Source organism: Mytilus californianus, unplaced genomic scaffold (assembly GCF_021869535.1).
Source record: "Mytilus californianus isolate M0D057914Y unplaced genomic scaffold, xbMytCali1.0.p SCAF_11, whole genome shotgun sequence".
NCBI lineage: Eukaryota > Metazoa > Mollusca > Bivalvia > Mytilida > Mytilidae > Mytilus > Mytilus californianus.
Window position 1 is genome coordinate 624,617 of NW_026262593.1, and position 20,243 is coordinate 644,859.

Sequence of the window (20,243 nt, forward strand, 5' to 3'; positions counted from 1 at the left end):
TTTAAAGCTACAATAAAATTAAATCACTTAGTCTAGTGATTAATTTGTACTACTTAAATAGGTGATTATTAAAGAAAGACAACTCTTACTTCCAACCTTTATGGACATAATGTTACTTGAATCAGTGATTTAGAAAATCACTATTTAAGTAAGTCCCCTGACTGATATATAATATAATAAGTGTATATCAAAGGGTTCAGTGGTAATAAATTTTCATATTCAGAATTGTTTATTTGTGATCAATATCATTTGTTTGGGGGTTTTTTTTAGCATTAAGAGTTGCCTCCCTTACAATGGTTTTGTTATAAAGAAATGTTGTATTGTTTTGAGGTGATTAGCTGTCAATTTATTTTTAGAAGTTACTATTAAATGCTGATGAAGGTATATTAATTTAAGCCATGATTATGTATGTCATTTTCTATTTCTAAACAAAATAATTTTTTGGGGGGGGGGGGGGGGGGTCAATTTTTCTTCAAGATTTAAAAAATTGTCAATTTTCCAAAGAAAAATTGTGTGTCACAATTGCTAATTCTTTGTATATCGTCTGAAAACAGATTTACTAAGTATTGCACAACAGCACAGTGTATTGCACAAAAGCAAGAAATTGAATATAAATTCAAATCATAAAACCAATTCTAAGTTCTTTGACTACAGTTATTCTGTGTCAAATATTTAATTACAATCCAAATTCAGACCTGTATCAAGCGGGAATATTGTGTCCATTTTTGCCCCAACTGTTCAGGGTTGGACCTCTGCGGTCGTATCCAGCTGCGCTTGGCGAAGCAATTTATTTGTTAGATATAATCCTTGGTCAGTCGGAGAATTCATAGGTCAAAAAGATTCTGCTACACAGTACACCCTATACACAAAATTTGACCAAAATTTTTTTAAATCAAGCCTACCTACCTCTGAATTCTAGTATTGAATCAGCATTATCCAATAATGAATTCTAATATTGAATTAGCATTATCCAGTAATGAATTCTAATATTGAATCAGCATTATCCAGTAATGAATTCTAATATTGAATCAGCGTTATCCAGTAATGAATTCTGATATTGAATCAGCATTATCCAGTAATGAATTCTAATATTGAATCAGCATTATCCAGTAATGAATTTTAATATTCAATCAGCATTATCCAATTATGAATTCTAATATAGAATCAGCATTATCCAGTAATGAATTCTAATTTTGAATCAGCATTATCCAATAATAAATTCTATGACAACTTAATTTTTTGTTACGAATATTAAATCAGCAGGGATTAGAAGTGGATTTCTTTTAAACTTTTAATTTTGATTTTTCAGATATTGAATCAACAGGAGCTAGCAGTGAATTCTATGATAAATTTGCTATACGATATCATCTTAGTATTATTCTGAAAGTGATGTGGACAATACCAGCTCACCAGAACAGAATGATAGAGGAAGCCAAGTGAGTATTTGTTTTTTCCGAATACTGTTAAATTGTTGTATTATTTATATATATTTTGTTTATGACCAAATGACACAGACATTAACAACTATAGGTCACCATACAGCCTTCAACAATGAGTAAAACCCATACCGCATAGTCAGCTATAAAAGGCCCCGAAATGACAAATGTAAAACACTTCAAACAAGAAAACTAACGGCTTGATTTATATACATAATAATGTACGAAAAACAAATATGATGTATAGCAACAAACGACAACCACTGAATTACAGGCTCCTGACTTGGGACATGCACATGTAGAATGTGGCGGGTCAAACTAAGCTGTGACAGTGGTGTAACAGTACAACATAAGAACAATCTATAAAAATCAGTTGAAAAGGGCTTAACTCATCAGATGGATACATAGTAGAAATACATCTAACAAAAACACAGAGTGGACGTGGCAGGGTACTTATACATCCCCACTACAAAAAGACACTAAGTACAGATCTGAGAGTACTCGCAGTTACTGACAGCTAGTTCAAAGCCAATAAAAACTAATAAAATTAAAAACCAATTGTTCAGAGAACAATTGCAGGTCTTTCCACATAAAAACATGTATTTTAATATGAAAATAGTAAAATTCGTTTTAAAATGTCATTTCCAGCTTCAAATGATAGCTTATTGTATGCTGATTCCAAAAATATATGGTTTCTATACAATATTTTTTAAATAAGGGAGATAATTTGTTACTTCCAGTTTGAAAAATGTTACTTCCGGTATTATTCAAACGTTTAATTGACACTGATACCAAAAATATCTGGTTCTATAAACTTTTACATTAATTAAGTACAAAAAAAAGCTACTTCCGGTTTACACAAGGTCACTTCTGGTTGGCTTTTCTAAGGTTAAATGGCTTGAAACCTAATGCAAAAAGTCCCATGGATTTATCATGTATACATATGAGGTAAAAGCAAAGGTCAAAATCTAGAACGTCAATTAAACCTATGACCTTGAGCTCAATTTCAAGGTCATCAACCAAGGACCTAAAATCAAAAGACCCTAGGACTTAATTATATTTGGTTCATGAGTTATATCACCATATGCATATTTTCAAATAAAAGAGGGGAGAAAACTCTAATTTGATGTAAGCGTACCCTTTAAACCGATATGTATGTGTTACGACATGTCACAACTTACAATTAAGTAAAAATATGTTGTCGATATCTTATATCGTGTTTGAAAAGAGGTGAAAATAAGCCAAAATCCAAATTTAAAAATGACCTTGACCTTTGACCTTGACCCTATTTTCTTTTTTTTGGACCAAGGACCTCAAATCAAAAGACCCTAGGTCCCTATCACTTATGGATTACTAATTACAATTACATTTTACTTATTTTATATACAGAAGGGGAAATAACTCTCATATGGAGTTTCTGGATCGCTTCGGTCAAAATTATTCTTAAGATCCTGAGGATATAACGAACAAATTGGAGACATAAATTTGTCATAATCTTTTACGGTTGCGAAGGAGATGCGTACACAAGAAAAATAGTGTTTGGGGAGATAACTCTTACAATAAAAAGTATTCGGCTAAACAGGGTCAGTTTCAAAATCGCAATAACTGTTCGATATCATACACCAAAAATCTAAGCGACATCTTGCGAAACAAAAAAGCACCGTCAGAAAAAAGTGGCGGAAGAAGAAAAAAATAATAATAATTAAAAACCAATTGTTCAAAGAACAATTGAAGGTCTTTCCACATCAATTTTCTAAATAATTGATAGGAAGCTACTTCTGGTTTACTCAAAGTTATTAATAGCGTCAAAGTATAGATTTCTTCATACTGATTCAATAAATAAATGGTTTCTATATACTTTTGCCTGAAATAAGAGAGATAATTGCCAACTTCCGGTTTAGAAAATGTCACTTCCGGTCTCATATGATAGCTTTATTCACACTGATTCCAAAATAATATAGTTTGTATATACTTATGCCTGTAATAAGAAAGATAATATGCTACTTCCGGTTTATAAAATGTCACTTCCGGTCTCAAATGATAGGTTAACCTATGATCATTAAAAAAATATATGGTTTCTAGGTACTTTTCCATGAAATAAGTGCAAAAAATACTACTTCCGGTTCACTCAAGGTCCCTTCCGATTTACTTTTTTCAAGGTCATATGTCAACCAACAGTTTGCAAAAGACCCTATGGCTTTATCATGTACCAAGTTGGAGTAATAATCAATTAACCTTAAATTGAATCATTTCAGGGACAATAACTCTATAAGATATCATTGGATTGTTTCAGACCAAATATATCATATCTTAATCACAATTAAGCAAACATTTTGCACTAGTTCTTTAATTTGTAATTTTAAAAGTGATAGAGGAGATCAAATAACAAGGAAAAGTCAAAAGTTAGAATATGACCTTGACCTTTGACCTTGGCCTCAATTTCATTTGATGAACCAAGGAACTCAAATCAATATACCTTAGGTCTCTATCACTTACCATTCATGCTATACATTTATATATTTCTTATGTCAAATACAGAAGGGGAAATAACTCTCATATGGAGTTTACGTATTGCTTTAGTCAAAAATGGACAAAACATCCTGAGGATATAACGAGCAATTTGGTAAAATAAATTTGTCGCTTTCTTTTACGGTTACGGAGGAGATGCACGCACAAGGAAAACAGTGTTCGGGGAGATAACTCCTACAAAGAAAAGTATTCGGTTAAGCAGGGTCAATTTCAAAGACGCATAAAATGTTCGATATCATATACGAAACATCTAAGCGACATCTTGCGAAACAAAAATTTATCGCAAGAACAAAATTTGGCGGAAGAAAAAAAAAAAAAAATAATCAGAAGAAAACCAATAGGTCTTTCCACAGAACAGTGGAAAGACCTAATAATAATAATCAGAAGAAAACCAATAGGTCTTTCCACAGAACAGTGGAAAGACCTAATAATAATAATCAGAAGAAAACCAATAGGTCTTTCCACAGAAAAGTGGAAAGACCTAAATATCATGCATCTAAGACTAAAATATCAATCAGTACACATCCAACGTCCAATGGATTTAGAGTAAAGACGTCATTAACAGTCAGAGAAAAACATGACCTTGTGCAATGCCAAGATACAGGTATTGACAGATTGTAGAGCCATAAATGTGCATATGTATATGAAAATGATATCTAGTTTGATGGCTATTGAATTTTTCAAAACATATTCTTCACCTTGAAACAAATGTTCTTACAGCAGTTGAACTGTGGATTTTTTTATTGCATGACAAATATGAATACAAAAAGCTTTTCTAATTAAATAAAACGTTAACGATATTCCTTAGGGCAACTGAGCCATATTGAAGTGAACAATTTTTAATAAGTAAAAAATCAGAGAACCAGTTATGCTGAGAAATGAATTTGTGAAGTTTTGTCTCACGTCGACAAAGTAAAAAAAAGCAAAACTTAGTCGTGCTGTTTCCAGCAGCAGTGGCGCTAACATATTTGTTTCTGATTAAGTGAGTTTATGTTGAACCACTACTGGTAGGTCAATGATATTTGGTATGCAGTTATATTATCATTTACACGACACTTTTCAACCGAGATTACATTGCCCCTCTTCTCATAACGATTCATTGACTGAATTTTTTACATACTGTAAATTCAGAAATTATTGCGTGCATTTATTATTGCGATTTTAGAAGAACTGGACTAAAATGCGAGATTAATTATTGGGATTTCAGGAAAATCTGCATACAGATATAAGTATCAGGTATCAGAATGCGAGTTCTTATTATTGCGATCTTCATCCACTCGCATTATTCGCGTTAATAAAAACCTCGCAATAATTTCTGAATTTACAGTAGTTTACAACGATTCATTGACTGAATTTTTTACATAGTTTACAACGATTCATTGACTGAATTTTTTACATTGTTTACCACGATTCATTGACTGAAATTTTTACATAGTTTACATGTTAATGTTTTATTTCCAGGAAAGGCAAATCATTTGTGAAGTTTGTTAATATGTTAATGAATGATACAACATTTTTATTGGATGAAAGTTTGGACTGTTTAAAACGAATTCATGAAATTCAAGAGGCATTAGAAAATACAGAAGAATGGGAGAAACAATCCAGGGTAAGTTATTAGTCCCCTACCGACGAAGTCAAAGGGGACTTTAGTTTTGCACTCTGTCTGTCTGTCTGTCTGTCTGTCCATCCGTCAGTCCGGCAAATCAGTTTTCCACACTTTTTTTCTTTGTGCTTGAAGATATTGATTTGATATTTGGTATATTGTTTTATCATGACAAGTTACAGATCAAGTTCGACTTTTGTTCCGGTCTGATGATTTTGTGCAGAGTTATGGTCCTTGAACTTAGAAAATTCACTTGAATAATCAGTTTCCACACTTTATTTTCGTCATGCTTGAAGATATGGACTTGATATTTGTTATATAGTTTACACCATGACAAGTTATAGATCAAGATAGCATTTTGTTCCAGTACAATGAATTTTTAACCTGTAGGGGACTATGTATTGCCATGCAATACTCTCAGAATGCTTGTTAGTAATATTATTAAGATTGGGAGAAACAATCCAGGGTAAGATTGTAGTAATATTATTCAGAATGGGAGAAACGATCCAGATAAGATAGTAGTAATATTATTCAGAATGGGAGAAACGATCCAGGGTAAGATAGTGGTAATATTATTCAGAATGGGAGAAACGATCCAGGGTAAGATAGTGGTAATATTATTCAGAATGGGAGAAACGATCCAGGGTAAGATAGTGGTAATATTATTCAGAATGGGAGAAACGATCCAGGGTAAGAGTGTAGTACTATTATTCAGAATGAGAGAAACAATCCAGGGTAAGATAGTGGTAATATTATTCAGAATGGGAGAAACAATCCAGGGTAAGATAGTTGTAATATTATTCAGAATGGGAGAAATTTGAGATAAATACACATAAAGTTATGACTTACAAGATTCTTCATTACCGTAATCGGGCTTGTATAGTTCGCACTGGTACATTGTCCACACCACAAATTTTTCATCTGAGTGATTTTAGGGGTTACCCATTAAGCATCATGGACATTTTGCATATATGAATTGGATATGGCAGAAGACACATGTCTTCCTTGAAAAACTTGTACATTTATCAGTGAATTCAACAAAACTTAAATAAAAGTCAGGACTTGTGTTACTGTATAGCTAATTTCTGGTTTATATTTAAATTAATATTCAGTTGCTAGAATTTATGCAAGGTTAGATGGGGAAAAGTGAGTTAATTACCTCTGTAATGCACATGAAAACACTAGGGACAAGACTGCTAGGTACAGAATGTAATATTTATAATTTATATATTTTCAGGAGCAGCAGCAATCACGACAACGACAACTAGCTATGGATGAAAAACAATGCCGATCATACCTCACCCTTGCCACGGAAACAGTTGATATGTTCCATTATCTTACACAGAAAATTATTGGTCCTTTTCTGGACTCGGTAAGTATATAACGTAAGAATGGTGGGTATTCTTCCATTATCTTACACAGAAAATTATTGGTCCTTTTCTGGACTCAGTAAGTATCTAACGTAGGAATGGTGGATATTCTTCCATTATCTTACACAGAAAATTATTGGTCCTTTTCTGGACTCAGTAAGTATCTTAACATAGGAACGGTGGATATTCTTCCATTATCTTACACAGAAAATTATTGGTCCTTTTCTGGACTCGGTAAGTATATAACGTAAGAATGGTGGATATTCTCCCATTATCTTACACAGAAAATGATTGGTCCTTTTCTGAACTATACAAGTCTCTTACAGGAAGATTTGGTATTGTTTTATTATGTTTAACAGAATTTTTTGTTCTTTTTTACCTCCCCTGTCCTAGAGAGCGCCAGCGTGAACTATTTCCATCTCTTTGCATCATCAGCTGTCATTGGTTTAATTTTACTAAAATTTTCTCCTCTGAAACTAATTTGCCAATCAAAATAAAACTCAGCCAAAATGGCTAACAGCATATAGTTTTGTCAAATGGTTCAACATTGCCAAGCAACAAGGCCACATTGCTAAGAATAGAGCATTGGGGCAAAATGCAAGTTTTTAGGCTATTTTCTTGTAAACTTTAATATTATTAATATATGACAATTTTTGCCCTATTTTGTGTTGGTTTATTGTGTATGGCAAACACTATAGAGGGTAGAGAGAAACTGTTAAATGCAAATTTATTAGCTAATAAATAAATTATACAAAGCAATCATACCACATCTCCTTATTTTATATGATAAAATGAATGTACACTTGCAACTGAATTTGCATGCCTTTTCTTTTGGGAATAAATGCCCCTAAATGATTTTTGGCCAATTTTGACTTTTATGCAATTATCTTGAACTATGACTATAAACAGCAAAATGTATAAGACAAGGTCTCTAACAAAATTAAGTAGTAGTTATTGTCAATCGAATGTTTATTGTCTTAAAAAGACAAACATTTTTTTTGATAGATATCCTCTGAGTAAATCTATAATAAATCTTGTCACAATCTTTCTTAGAGTGTGAAAGAAGGCTGCCGCTGCTGTTTATTATTTTATTGTTACAATTTTTTGCCAGGTAGGGAATTTAGGCTACTTGGAGCCTCTAATTTCCACTTCTTCAGGTTCCTATAAGGACTCATTTAGCAATGTTTAGTGTACTGTTGAATTAACACAGAAATTGTGACTTGTAACATAGATTATAGCAGTATGAGATTAAAAATTACATTATTCAGAACTCTATTTAGATTTAACATCCTTTTACTGATTTTAGCATCTAGATGCTATATATATTTATTCAACTATTGTCTGTAATCTTTCTTTCTTTCTATTCTTTCTCTCTAATCTCAGTATATTGATGAAGTATTGACAGATGTTTTAATTTCAACAACCTGTCTTATTGTAGCATTTAGGTGACAGACTGGCAGCTATGTTAAACTTTAACCTTCAACAGCTATGTGGTTCAAAGTGTAAGAACTTGAAAGTGAAAAACCCAGAGAAATATGGATGGGAGCCTAAAAAACTGCTGGATAGTTTAACAGATATATACCTACATTTAGACTGTGATGCTTTTGCTAATACTATAGCTAATGATGAGGTAACGATTAAGAATGAAATCTCTTATTTATTCATTTGTTGACACTTGCAGGGGACATATCTGTCATATGTGGCTAGTACCAATTTCTTGTAATAAAATGATACAAAATTATATTCATAGGAATACATGCATAAAGAAAAAGTAATTCTTATAAAAATCTACAATGGGAAATAGTTTACTGATGTACTTTTGGAGTTCAAAGTACCACTAGTTAAGTACATAAAAGAATCTCAAGGGAGATAATCTATACACTAAGAATGTTTTTAGCAGACGCCAATCTGTTTGAAGCAATATAAATGCATCACAGTGATTATTGAACAATTCATAGATCTTTGAAGCATAATAGAAAAACAAATCTGTATCTATCACAAATCATATGACTTTTTTACTAAATTGTTCCAGGTTGTATATACAGATAGTACTGGTGATTATTCGTACATATTTAAGGGTTTTAATTACATAAATGATTTATTTAAAAGAGTAAGAAGATATCCTGGGGCAATAACAAATCATTAGTTCAATAAAAACAGATAGCCATGTTTTAAAAAAAGAAAAGATCACAAAAAAAAACAACAAAAACTAAACACTATACAGAAAACAGAAGCTTTAAGAATTTTTTATTAAAAACAATATGTTGTGTTCCCTTAGTCATGCTTTATTCATTAAATGCCAGTTTACAGGACATATTATGGTATACCGTTGTCCGTCTGTCTGTCCGCTGTCAACATATTGGACAATAACTCAAATTCACTTTCACCAATTTTCATGAAACTTTGGTGAATATGTTTATATCTATAAACTTAAGCTCCCTTTTGATTTTTGTCTTTGCCTGCAACGAAAGTCTCGGAAAGCGAGACATAGGCATTGCTTTGACGGGGACGGCGTCAACAATTGTTAAGTTTTCTGCTTAAGTTTGATAGGAACTACTTGTTATAGATCATTGATATTTACTATGAAGTTGCATTACTCTCAGTACATATCAGTTTGATGACTATTTTGAGGCCCTGCCCCCTAGGTCATGGTCCAGTGACTTTGAATTAATAAGCAACTTTCAATGTTAAGTTTTCTACTGAAGTTAGTTTGATAGGATCTACTGGTTATAGATCATTGATATTTTGTATGAAGTCGCATTGCTATCAGTACATATCAGTTTGACGATTATTTCAAGGCCCTGCCCCCTAGGTCATGGTCCAATGACTTTCAATCAATAATCAATTTTCAATATTAATTTTTCTGATTAAGTTAGTTTGATAGGAACTACTGACAATAGACAATATTATCTATAAAGTTACATTGCTGTCTGTACATCTCAGTTTGTCAACCATTTCGAGGCCCTACACACTAGCTGGTCCAGCGACTTTGAATTAATTAGCAATGTTGCTGTCCATCAGATTGTCTTTTTCTGAATTTTATGCCAACAGGAGAGACATATCTCTGTGTCAACAGTTTATTTAAATTTTAGATTTTATGTTTCCGAGTTGTGGGATTTTATTCGTAAAAAAATGTTGGATTTTCCAGTTTTCTGACTATAACTCAAAAATGCTTTGAACAATTTTCACGAAACTTTGGTGAATTGTTTATATATATTAACATAAGTTCAATATCAATTTTTAAAAAATTCTGATTTTACATTTTTGGAGTATTGGGACTTTATTCATAAAAAAGGGGGGATTTTCCAGTTTTCTGACAATAACTCTAAAACGCTTTGAGCAGTTTTGAACTTTGGTGACTTGTTTATGTCTATCGAAATAAGCTCCCTTTTGTTTTTTTTTAAATTTCTGATAAGACATTGCAAAGTTATGGACCTTTATCCATTGAAAATTATTGCAAATTGTCCATTTTACACACTTTGGACGGTTATAGAATTTTATTCGTTCTAAGATTGAGACCACAAACTTAGTTAAACATCAAGTAGCCTTAATAGTGCCAAATTATTCATGTTTTGTGGGTACCACTGTGTCTGCATGTCTTTTGGGGGGGATGGGGAGGGGTCTATTTGAGTAGTGCTTACAGCATTCTAGTTGATCATATACCAGTAAATTCATTAAAAGCATAAAGACAAGCTAAAATGACGATGGCGCAGCTCTTTTTTTTATTTACTATACTATTCTTCAATCATTGAACATATATTAATGATGATTTCTTGATTGACTTGAAAAGAATTTTGTATGCACAACTAATTCAGGTCAAATAGTTTGACTGATATGTGTATACTAAATTTTAAGCCTGGTATATTTGATGACTTTTTACATCACTGCTGCTGGACATTTCTTACCTGAGGAGACTAACAGCCAAGTAGTCAACACTGATGACATACAGTAAATTCAGAAATTAATGCGTGCATTTATTATTGCGATTTTTCAAGAATGAAAAAAAATGCGAGTTTAATTATTGCAATTTCGAAAAAATCTGCATACAGGTCTATGTTTCAGTTATCAGATTGCGAGTTCTTCTTATTGCGATACTCACCCTGTTGCATTATTCACATTAATAAAAACCTCACAATAATTTCTGAATTTACTGTACTTTATCTTTGATTTAGAGATTTTCTGTAAATTGATTGTTAAAAAAATACTAAAATCATTAAATAAACTGTATGGATGATGTCAATAGATTTGGTATATTTTGTATTGTAGAGGTCCTATAAAAAGGAATTGTTTGATGATGCAATAGGTAGAATGAGAAGAGCCAGGATTAAAACTGAACAAGAGATTGATAAATTCCGTAAACTACAAGATAAAGTGGAAGATTTGGTCAGGGACAAAAACTTAGCTGAAACAGACTATGGGGAAATTCCTGAAGAATTCAAAGGTAACATTTTATTAGTTACATCTACTTTGGACATTTGTTTATATAATATAGTGTGTTTTTATTTGGTTCTATACAAATGATATTTAACATTTTCCAGCCTGTTTGTCTGTCCCATATCATGATAAGTTTTGGTTTAACATTTTCCAGCCTGTTTGTCTGTTCCACATCATGATAAGTTTTGGTTTAACATTTTCCAGCCTGTTTGTCTGTCCTGTATCATGATAAGTTTTGGTTTAACATTTTCCAGCCTGTTTGTCTGTTCCACATCATGATAAGTTTTGGTTTAACATTTTCCAGCCTGTTTGTCTATCCCACATCATGATAAGTTTTGGTTTAACATTTTCCAGCCTGTTTGTCTGTCCCATATCATGAGAAGTTTTGGTTTAACATTTTCCAGCCTGTTTGTCTGTCCTGTATCATGAGAAGTTTTGGTTTAACATTTTCCAGCCTGTTTGTCTGTCCCGTATCATGAGAAGTTTTGGTTTTATATTTTCCAGCCTGTTTGTCTGTCCCGTATCATGATAAGTTTTGGTTTAACATTTTCCAGCCTGTTTGTCTGTCCTATATCATGATAAGTTTTGGTTTAACATTTTCCAGCCTGTTTGTCTGTCCTGTATCATAATAAGTTTTGATTTAACATTTTCCAGCCTGTTTGTCTGTCCTATATCATGATAAGTTTTGGTTTAACATTTTCCAGCCTGTTTGTCTGTCCTGTATCATGATAAGTTTTGGTTTAACATTTTCCAGCCTGTTTGTTTGTCCCGTATCATGATAAGTTTTGGTTTAACATTTTCCAGCCTGTTTGTCTGTCCCACATCATGATAAGTTTTGGTTTAAGGTAGTTTACCATGAATTAATGATTGTGTCAGCTTTAAACTTAGTACCTGTTCATAATGGAGTGAAATTTTTGAAATGTATGGCAAATTAGGTTTCAGATAGTTCAAGAAAATATAGATAAACACTCAGTTTTGTTAGTTGCAATTTTGTTACAGATATCTCTATATATTTTCAGATCCTTTAATGGACACTTTACTAGATGACCCTGTGATATTACCTAGTGGAACAGTCATGGAAAAGTCCATTATAATGAGGCATTTATTAAATTCACAAACAGACCCATTCAATAGACAACCTCTTACAGAGGATGAATTAAAACCAGGTATATATGACCTTACAAATATCCCTTCAGTAGACAACCATTTGTAGAAAATGAAAACAACATGTTATAAATATCCTACGTCTGAAGCACTTTATTGGATTTACTTTCATCAGGAACGCTCAAAGTGGAATATATGACCAAAAAGGACCTAAAAAAGTAGCCAAATTTATCTAAGATTAACTCTCTAAGAGAGTTGAAACCTTAGTTTCTTTTAATTTCAAAATTTATCAATGGACATTTTAGAAAAGTATGTTATAAATCATGTCAGTACCGAAGTACTGACTACTGAGCTGATGATACCCTCAGAGACTGATAGTCCACCAGCAGAGGTATCCACTCAGTGCTGTATAAATTTCATGCGTCCGAAGCGTTTTTCTGGATTTACCTTCATCAGGAACGCTCAAAGCCGAATATTTGAAAGATATGAATGTATAATAACCTAAACAGTTGAAGAGCTATATGACCAAAAAGGACCTTAAAAAGTAGCCAAATTCATCGAAGATCAACTTTGCCTGAGGGAGTTGAATCCATTGACCTTACAAACAGACCCATTCAATAGGCAACCTCTCACAGAGGATGATTAAAACCAGTATTAGACTAAGAATATGGTATAAAAAGAACATTTCTGTTAAAATAATTTATGGGTGAGGAGATTGCACCACTGTAAATTTTTCTGAAAACAGTCATAAATTTTGCCAAATTGTGCAAAAATTCAGGTTTTAATGAAATTCAACAACATTTATGGCGTCACAAATACATAACTAAAGACGCAATTGTTGAAAATCTTCTTTAGCTGAAACAATTGGACATTTTAATATATGTTTTCAACAGGTTTTCATACATTATTGCAGTTAATAATTTTCAGATTTTTATGGCCAAAATATGAGTAAGTGAATCAACTCCTTTATTCTCTGCATAAATAATAATGAAATTTTAGCCACTGGATGTTTTAAAAACAAACAACAATTAAAAAGGCAATATCTGTCTAAAAACATTAAAATAATGAAGTTAGAATCTAGTAAAAATTTACAAAACATTTATTGGAAGAACTGAATTTGTAATGTACAGAAAATCTAATATATAATGTGAAACTAAAATTAAAAGTTACCGTATATATACCTCTATTTATAGCTACAGATCTCAAGAAGAAAATTCAACAATGGAAGATTGAGAAAAGGAAGTCAAAACGTTAGAATGATTGAAATGTTTGTTATGGGAATGGATGAACTGTCATGGATGTTTGTCAGAAAAACTTTTGTCGATTTATCCGTGAAATATATGGACTATTTCAAAGATTATGCTTTTGTCATAACTGACAGCTGTATGGACCATCTCAAAGATGATTCTTGGCTGAAATAATTCATTTACTTTTGTGAATGTGGATGGATTGTATGACAGGTCAATTTTCTCTGATCTGTAAAAATAATAAGGATTTAAAACCATAATATTTTAGCTACAGGCTTAAGTTGGAGTAACTTTTTATCATAAGATGTCAAAACATTTCACTTGGTAGCATTTATTTTACTAGAAAAAGATTTAGCATTTGATGTGTCATAAAGAGAAAATAGTTCAAAATGGTTAATCTACATAACTTTGAATGTAGTAGTTATTACTTCTGAAATGTTTGTCTTAATATAAAGTGTTAGAATATACAACAGTCTATAAGGAAATTAATGGCTTCAGAAACAGTGAATCTTTATGTACAATAGGTTTAGGTTGGTTATATGTATTACAGTTAGTCAATGATGACTGTAAAAAACCAAATCACTGACATGCCAAATGTTATAAAGATTTTTGTACTTTGTCTTAGGTGTGATATATTTTATGGGTCCCATGATCTTTGTTCTTGATGTCAAATAATGTTTCAATCTGATTTAGATACAGATCCCATGCCTTACTAACAAGGATCAGATAAAGCTCACTTCTACTTTCTGTTTAAAAAACCTTTCGGGATCCTCTGGATTTGTCATAATGATTCTCACCTTCAGAAATTTCATTGACTAAAAAAATGTAATAATTACAAGCACAGTAAGAAGGAAGGAGTGTTGTCAGATCCTTGTAAACAAAAAGTGGACACAGGATCTGTATTTTAATAAGATTGTTGATGTTTTGAAATGTTCCATGACATGTAAATGTTGTGTATTTATTTGAGAGAACATCAGAGCTATAAAATAGCTATCGTTCTTATTTAGCTTTTGTTTGTTCACTTTTCTCTGACTCCTGAAGAAGTAACAAAAGATAATATCATTTGTAAATTACATTTTATGAGTGTCAATGTGCAATCTGGTTTGTAGTTGTTTAGTTTCCTTATTAATAAGATTTGATTCTTTCAAAAGAATTTTGTGTGCAAATAAAGAATAAGCATGCTTTTCCTGGGATTAGGGCATTTATAGTTTTCCAAGCGAAGGGTATGAAGCCTTTGAAGTAATTAATTTTAATAGCTACTACATTTTGTTTAATAAGTCTGTCAACACTGAAGTTGCAAGTTCAAACCATGCTCTTGGCAATGTGTGTTGTTAGACTTTGGTCTTAATTGACTAGGAGCAAGAATAGAGATTTTTAAATGTTTCATTTTACAAATATCTGTTAAAAAGATTGGACTATCTCATCTTTATGTAAGGGAATATTGACATTGGACATACACCAGTTGTTTCTGTCATGGACTGTTCTCGTATGGGATAAGGATAGGTATGGAATCCATTATTCTTCTCAACTGATAAACAATGATATTGAGGATGTTCGCTACTCTGTTTCAAAATAACAAGCTTTTTAAAAGACTGTTATAAATAGGTAGTACTTAAATAAAGAAACTAAAAAAGCAGAAAAAAATAATGGGTTAGCGTGCTTGTTTTTGAGATATAAGCCTTTGAAATTTTTTGGGAAATGATTCTCTCTAGATTTTTCATACATTTAACATTGACACCTTTTTTCTTTCAAAAACGATGAAAAAATAACAAGGATTTTATAAGATTTTCAAAGATGACATTTCAAACTATATGTAATAAAATTATGGAAAGAAAGATAGGGGTTAGTGGGCAAAATTTTTAATGGCACTACATGGATAAAACCAGAGGATTCCGTAAATCTGGCAAACATTCAAAAACAAGAGGAGCGAACATACTTAAAAGACATTTTTTTGGCTAATTATTCTTATTTGAGATCAAGAATAACCTGCATTTTCCAATCTGAAAAGCTCACGATTTGTTGGCCTAATTATTTATAAGAAATACATCATGATCAGTCTATTTTGCTAAAATGTTTTGTGATACAAACTTTAAGGAGTGTTTATAAAGGCATTTTAATGTATATGAATGGACATGGAATAGATATGTGTGAATATGTGTGTTAATATGCTCAGTTTTGTTTTCCTTTTTCTTTATTGCATAGAAATTATATAAGTTTGATACTATATATATACATCTGGTCAACATGTCTGTTATTACAAACAAAATAAAAATCTACAGGAGTGAAAGAAAACTACTATTATACTAACCAATCTCCCATTGTGTACACATTATAACATTAATCAGTGCACAAAAACACTTGTTGATCAAGTGGTATACATAGTGCCATTGATGTTAAAATGTCCAATATTGCAGGCTGTGGAATATCAATCATCTATCTTTTTCTCTCAATCTACTTGCCAACTTTAACAATTTGGTTTTGATTAAATGAAAAATTTAGCCCCAAAATTTTGGAATAAGATTGGCCAATTCAAAAGTTAACCTTAGAAAGAAAGGAGTGAAATATTTTGTCACTATTTTGGGATTGATATTTACATATTATCCTCTTTGAAAGTTGGGCAGTTTTAAACATAGTATAATTGTTCCCATTGAAACCTGAAAAAATAAATAAATTTTTATTCATTTCATGGTTTTTATGGGTTCTTCAGTAATAATTTACAGAGTCTCAAGTCTCTTTAATTAGATGTGTATACATCTTTGTGATATACATACATTATTTGATTTAAAACTATGTACCAGCAACACTGATGTATGACCTAATAAAATATTACAGTTTCTTTCAAGTATTTCTACTTTATTTCCCATGTTTTTGTGCTACCTATACTTTATTGGCTCACATGTGAAAACGTAATGGAAGCTTGACATAATGATTTTGCATTCTTTTGGCCTAGTGAACATTTGTGTTAAAGGAGAATGACGGGGGGAGGGGGGCATTTGACTACCCAAAAGGGTCTTGCATGGTCAGTGCTAAAGGATAATTGCTTTCTCAGTAGATACATATTTGGTTCAAATTAACTTTCAATGTTCAGCACTAATCCAAAATACTGGTTAAAATAACTTTCAGTTTACAATTAAATTCTTAAGTTCAGATCCAGAATACTTGGTCCATGTAAATTCCAAAGTACTTGGTCCATCTAAATTCCAAAGTTCAGGACCCATCCATAATACTTGGTCCAGCTTAATTCCAACGTTCAGGACCAATCCGGAATACTTTGTCCAGCTGACTTCAGATGTTTAGCCCAATCCAAATAATAGTTCCAAGTTAAAAGGAATATTGTGCTCCAGTCCAAAATAATCGGCCCAGTTCCAATGTTAAAAAAAATGAATACAACACGTTATAAATTTCATACGTCTGATGCGCTTTTCTGGATTTACCTTCATTAGGAAAGCTCATAGTCGAAATTTTAATAGGCAAGGATGTATAAGAAATGAAATAAAAGAGGGACGAAAGATACCAGAGGGACAGTCAAACTCATAGATCGAAAACAAACTGACAACGCCATGGCTAAAAATAAAAAGACAAACAGACAAATAATAGTACAGATGACACAACATGGAAAACTAAAGACTAAGCAACACGAACCCCATCAAAAACGAGGGGTGATCTTAGGTGCTACGGAAGGGTAAGCAGATCCTGCTCCACATGTGGCACCCGTCGTGTTGCTTATGTTATTACAAATCTGGTAAATAGTCTAATTCGGTAGGTCACATTCGTGAAAAGGGAAGGGTATTTTAGTTACGACATAAGGAACATATCCGATATCATCTGTGAAACGGTTATTCCATAACGGTCAACCAACTCGTGATGGCGTTCATAAAATTTACGAAGGGATGATTTCAACTTCACCATTTGGAACTCTTGGTTTAATGGCTTCCTTTTGAGCAGCAATCCTCTATTAAGGAAATCATGATAGGAAATACAAGCCTGTGAATATCGTATCAATTGGGAGATATATACTCCGTATGCAGGCGCTGCTGGAATGTTGCTACATAGAAATGGAAAGTTCACAATTGGGAAGCTGAAATCATCTCTTGTCGTAAAGTTTTGTTTTCAACCGACCCTCATTGTCAATTTCTAGATGTAAGTCAAGATATGAGGCAGACTTAACTGTATCTGTAGTATCCTTTATCTCTAGTTCGATGGGATAGATTCGTTCAACATAGTCACCAAATTTTGTATTATTTAGTCAGAGAACATCTATATGGCGGAACGTAAAGTTAAAGGACATTGCTAACTTCTTATCTTTCTTCCTAAGAAGTTCCTGTATGAATTTCAGCCTCATAATAATAAAGAAACAAGTCGGCAAGAAGAGGGGCACAATTGGTTCCCACTGGAATTCCGACTGTCTGTTGAAAAACACGTCCTCCAAACGTAACAAATATGTTGTCAATCAAGAAATCAAGCATCTTGATAATGTCAGTTTCAGAGAATTTTTTGTTTGAATCGGAGTGATTCTTTACAAAGTAGGATTTATCCCTCCCCAAGACAAGATACTTGTATCTACGTTCGCCATTCTTTTTAATGAAACAAAGTAATACCAACTCTTTCAATTTGTCTTTTAGTTTGGAATGGGGAATACTTGTATAAAGTGTAGAAAAGTCAAATGTTTTAATACTATTGCAAGATGAGTGAGTTTTAGATTGTATGTACTCTAAAAGATCTTTGGAATTGTTGAGTATCCACATTTGATTCACACCACCTCTAGAATAGGCAGTTTCACAATAATAATAGAAGAGCTTTTATATCAAAAGGACTTAAAGAAATAGTCAAATCCATCCAAGTCAACTATGCCTGAGGGCATTAAAACCTTGTCCTTTTAATTTCAAAATTTATAAACCAACGCATTTGGAAAGGGTTGTTATAAATCATGTCAGTACCGAATTACTGACTTCTGAGCTGATGATACTCTTTGGGACGGATTGTCCACCAGTTCAACACTCAACCAAGATATATAAGAGATCAAGTTAAAATGTTCAGCACAAATTAAAAAAAAAATCTAGTCCAGTTCAAATGTCCACCACTTAACCAAAATTCTGGATGCTGTTTAAATGTTCAACATCTCTAATTTTCAGCTTCAGTTTCTAATACTTGGTCCATATCAAATTTTCAACATCGGTCAAAAGGACTCAGTCTAGCTCAAATGTTAACCAATCCAAAATACTTGGAGTAGTTCAAATGATCAGCACAAATCCAAAATACATGGTACTTTTTAAACGTTCAGTACCAATGTAGCATACTTCCCGTTCAAATATTCAGCGTCAATCCAAAATACTTGTATATAAAATAAGGAGATGTGGTATGATTGCCAATGACTACACAAAGCCCAAAAAAAAAACTAGCATAAAGATAAAAGACACAAAAGTGCAGATTTTAGAGTATTCGCAGTAATTAAAATTCATTTCAAAACCAATAACAACTAATGAATAAATCGAGTTCTTCTTACTAAAGTATCACTTCGTTAAGTTCAAACGTTTAAAACCAATCCAAAATCCGTGGTCAAATTCAAATGGTAATGGTAACATTTCAAAATACCTTGTCCCGTTTAAATGTTCAGCACTAATCAAAACTCCTTGCTCCATTTCAAATAATCAACACCAATCTAAAACACCTCGTTCAGTTCAAATGCTGACCAATTCCAAATACATGGTCCAGTTCAAGTATTCCACATCAATCCAAATGACTTGGTCCAGTTGAAATGTTCAACAAAAACACAGAATTCCTTGACCACTTTAAATGATCATTAACAATCCAAAATACTTGGTCAATTTAAAATGTTCAGCATCCAATCAAAATACTTAGTCGATTTCAATATTCATCAGCTTTCTCGGTAAGTTAAATTGTTCCAACAACAATCATAAATATTTTGCCCCTTTAAATGTTCGGTACCAATCCTAATGATTTGGTCCATTTCAAATGTTCAACATTAATCTAAAATACTTGGTCAACAACAATTCAAAATACTTGGGCTTATTTCAATACACGGTTAGTAGTGGTGTTACGTCCCTTTATAAAAACAAAACGGTACTGAGAAAAAATCATAAAGGTTTCAACAGACGAAGAAATTGATGATGAAAGATTGAAATAAATTCAGAAAACACAAGCTAACAAGATGTTATTGTTGGCATTTGTTTTTTTGGATGACCAATGGGAGTAGTTTCTTAATGCTAACGGTATTGAAGACTTGCTCACTTTGATAGGTCACTAGTCTAAATACCACATGTTAAGATAGTCGGTAAGATAAATTCGTTACACAGTGTGCTAGTGACGTAATACTGTATATATGGGGTCAGTAAATACCATATGGGGATTCGAGCTTCGCTATCACCCCATATGGAATTTACTGACCCCATATATACCGTATTAGGTCACTAGCACACTATGTAACTAATAATACAAATCCTTGGTTTTGTTCATTATGAAAATTTGCAAATTCATCATTGTTGGGCTTAATATCGTCTGC

At 32.3% G+C, this 20,243-nt stretch overlaps 1 protein-coding gene across 2 annotated transcripts in view; it reads left to right on the top strand.

Annotated features, from left to right (window-relative positions):
• Positions 1-16,559, top strand: part of LOC127719322 (ubiquitin conjugation factor E4 B-like) — an 82,592-nt gene extending 66,033 nt beyond the window's left edge. For both annotated transcript variants that reach the window (XM_052225378.1, XM_052225379.1), the window contains 7 exons: positions 1,310-1,436; positions 5,427-5,571; positions 6,806-6,940; positions 8,377-8,568; positions 11,205-11,379; positions 12,392-12,538; positions 13,670-16,559. In XM_052225378.1, the coding sequence (XP_052081338.1) occupies positions 1,310-1,436; positions 5,427-5,571; positions 6,806-6,940; positions 8,377-8,568; positions 11,205-11,379; positions 12,392-12,538; positions 13,670-13,731 (983 nt within the window). In that variant the 3' untranslated portion in view covers positions 13,732-16,559. The remainder of the gene's footprint in view (positions 1-1,309; positions 1,437-5,426; positions 5,572-6,805; positions 6,941-8,376; positions 8,569-11,204; positions 11,380-12,391; positions 12,539-13,669) is intronic.
• The last annotated feature ends 3,684 nt before the right edge of the window (positions 16,560-20,243 follow it).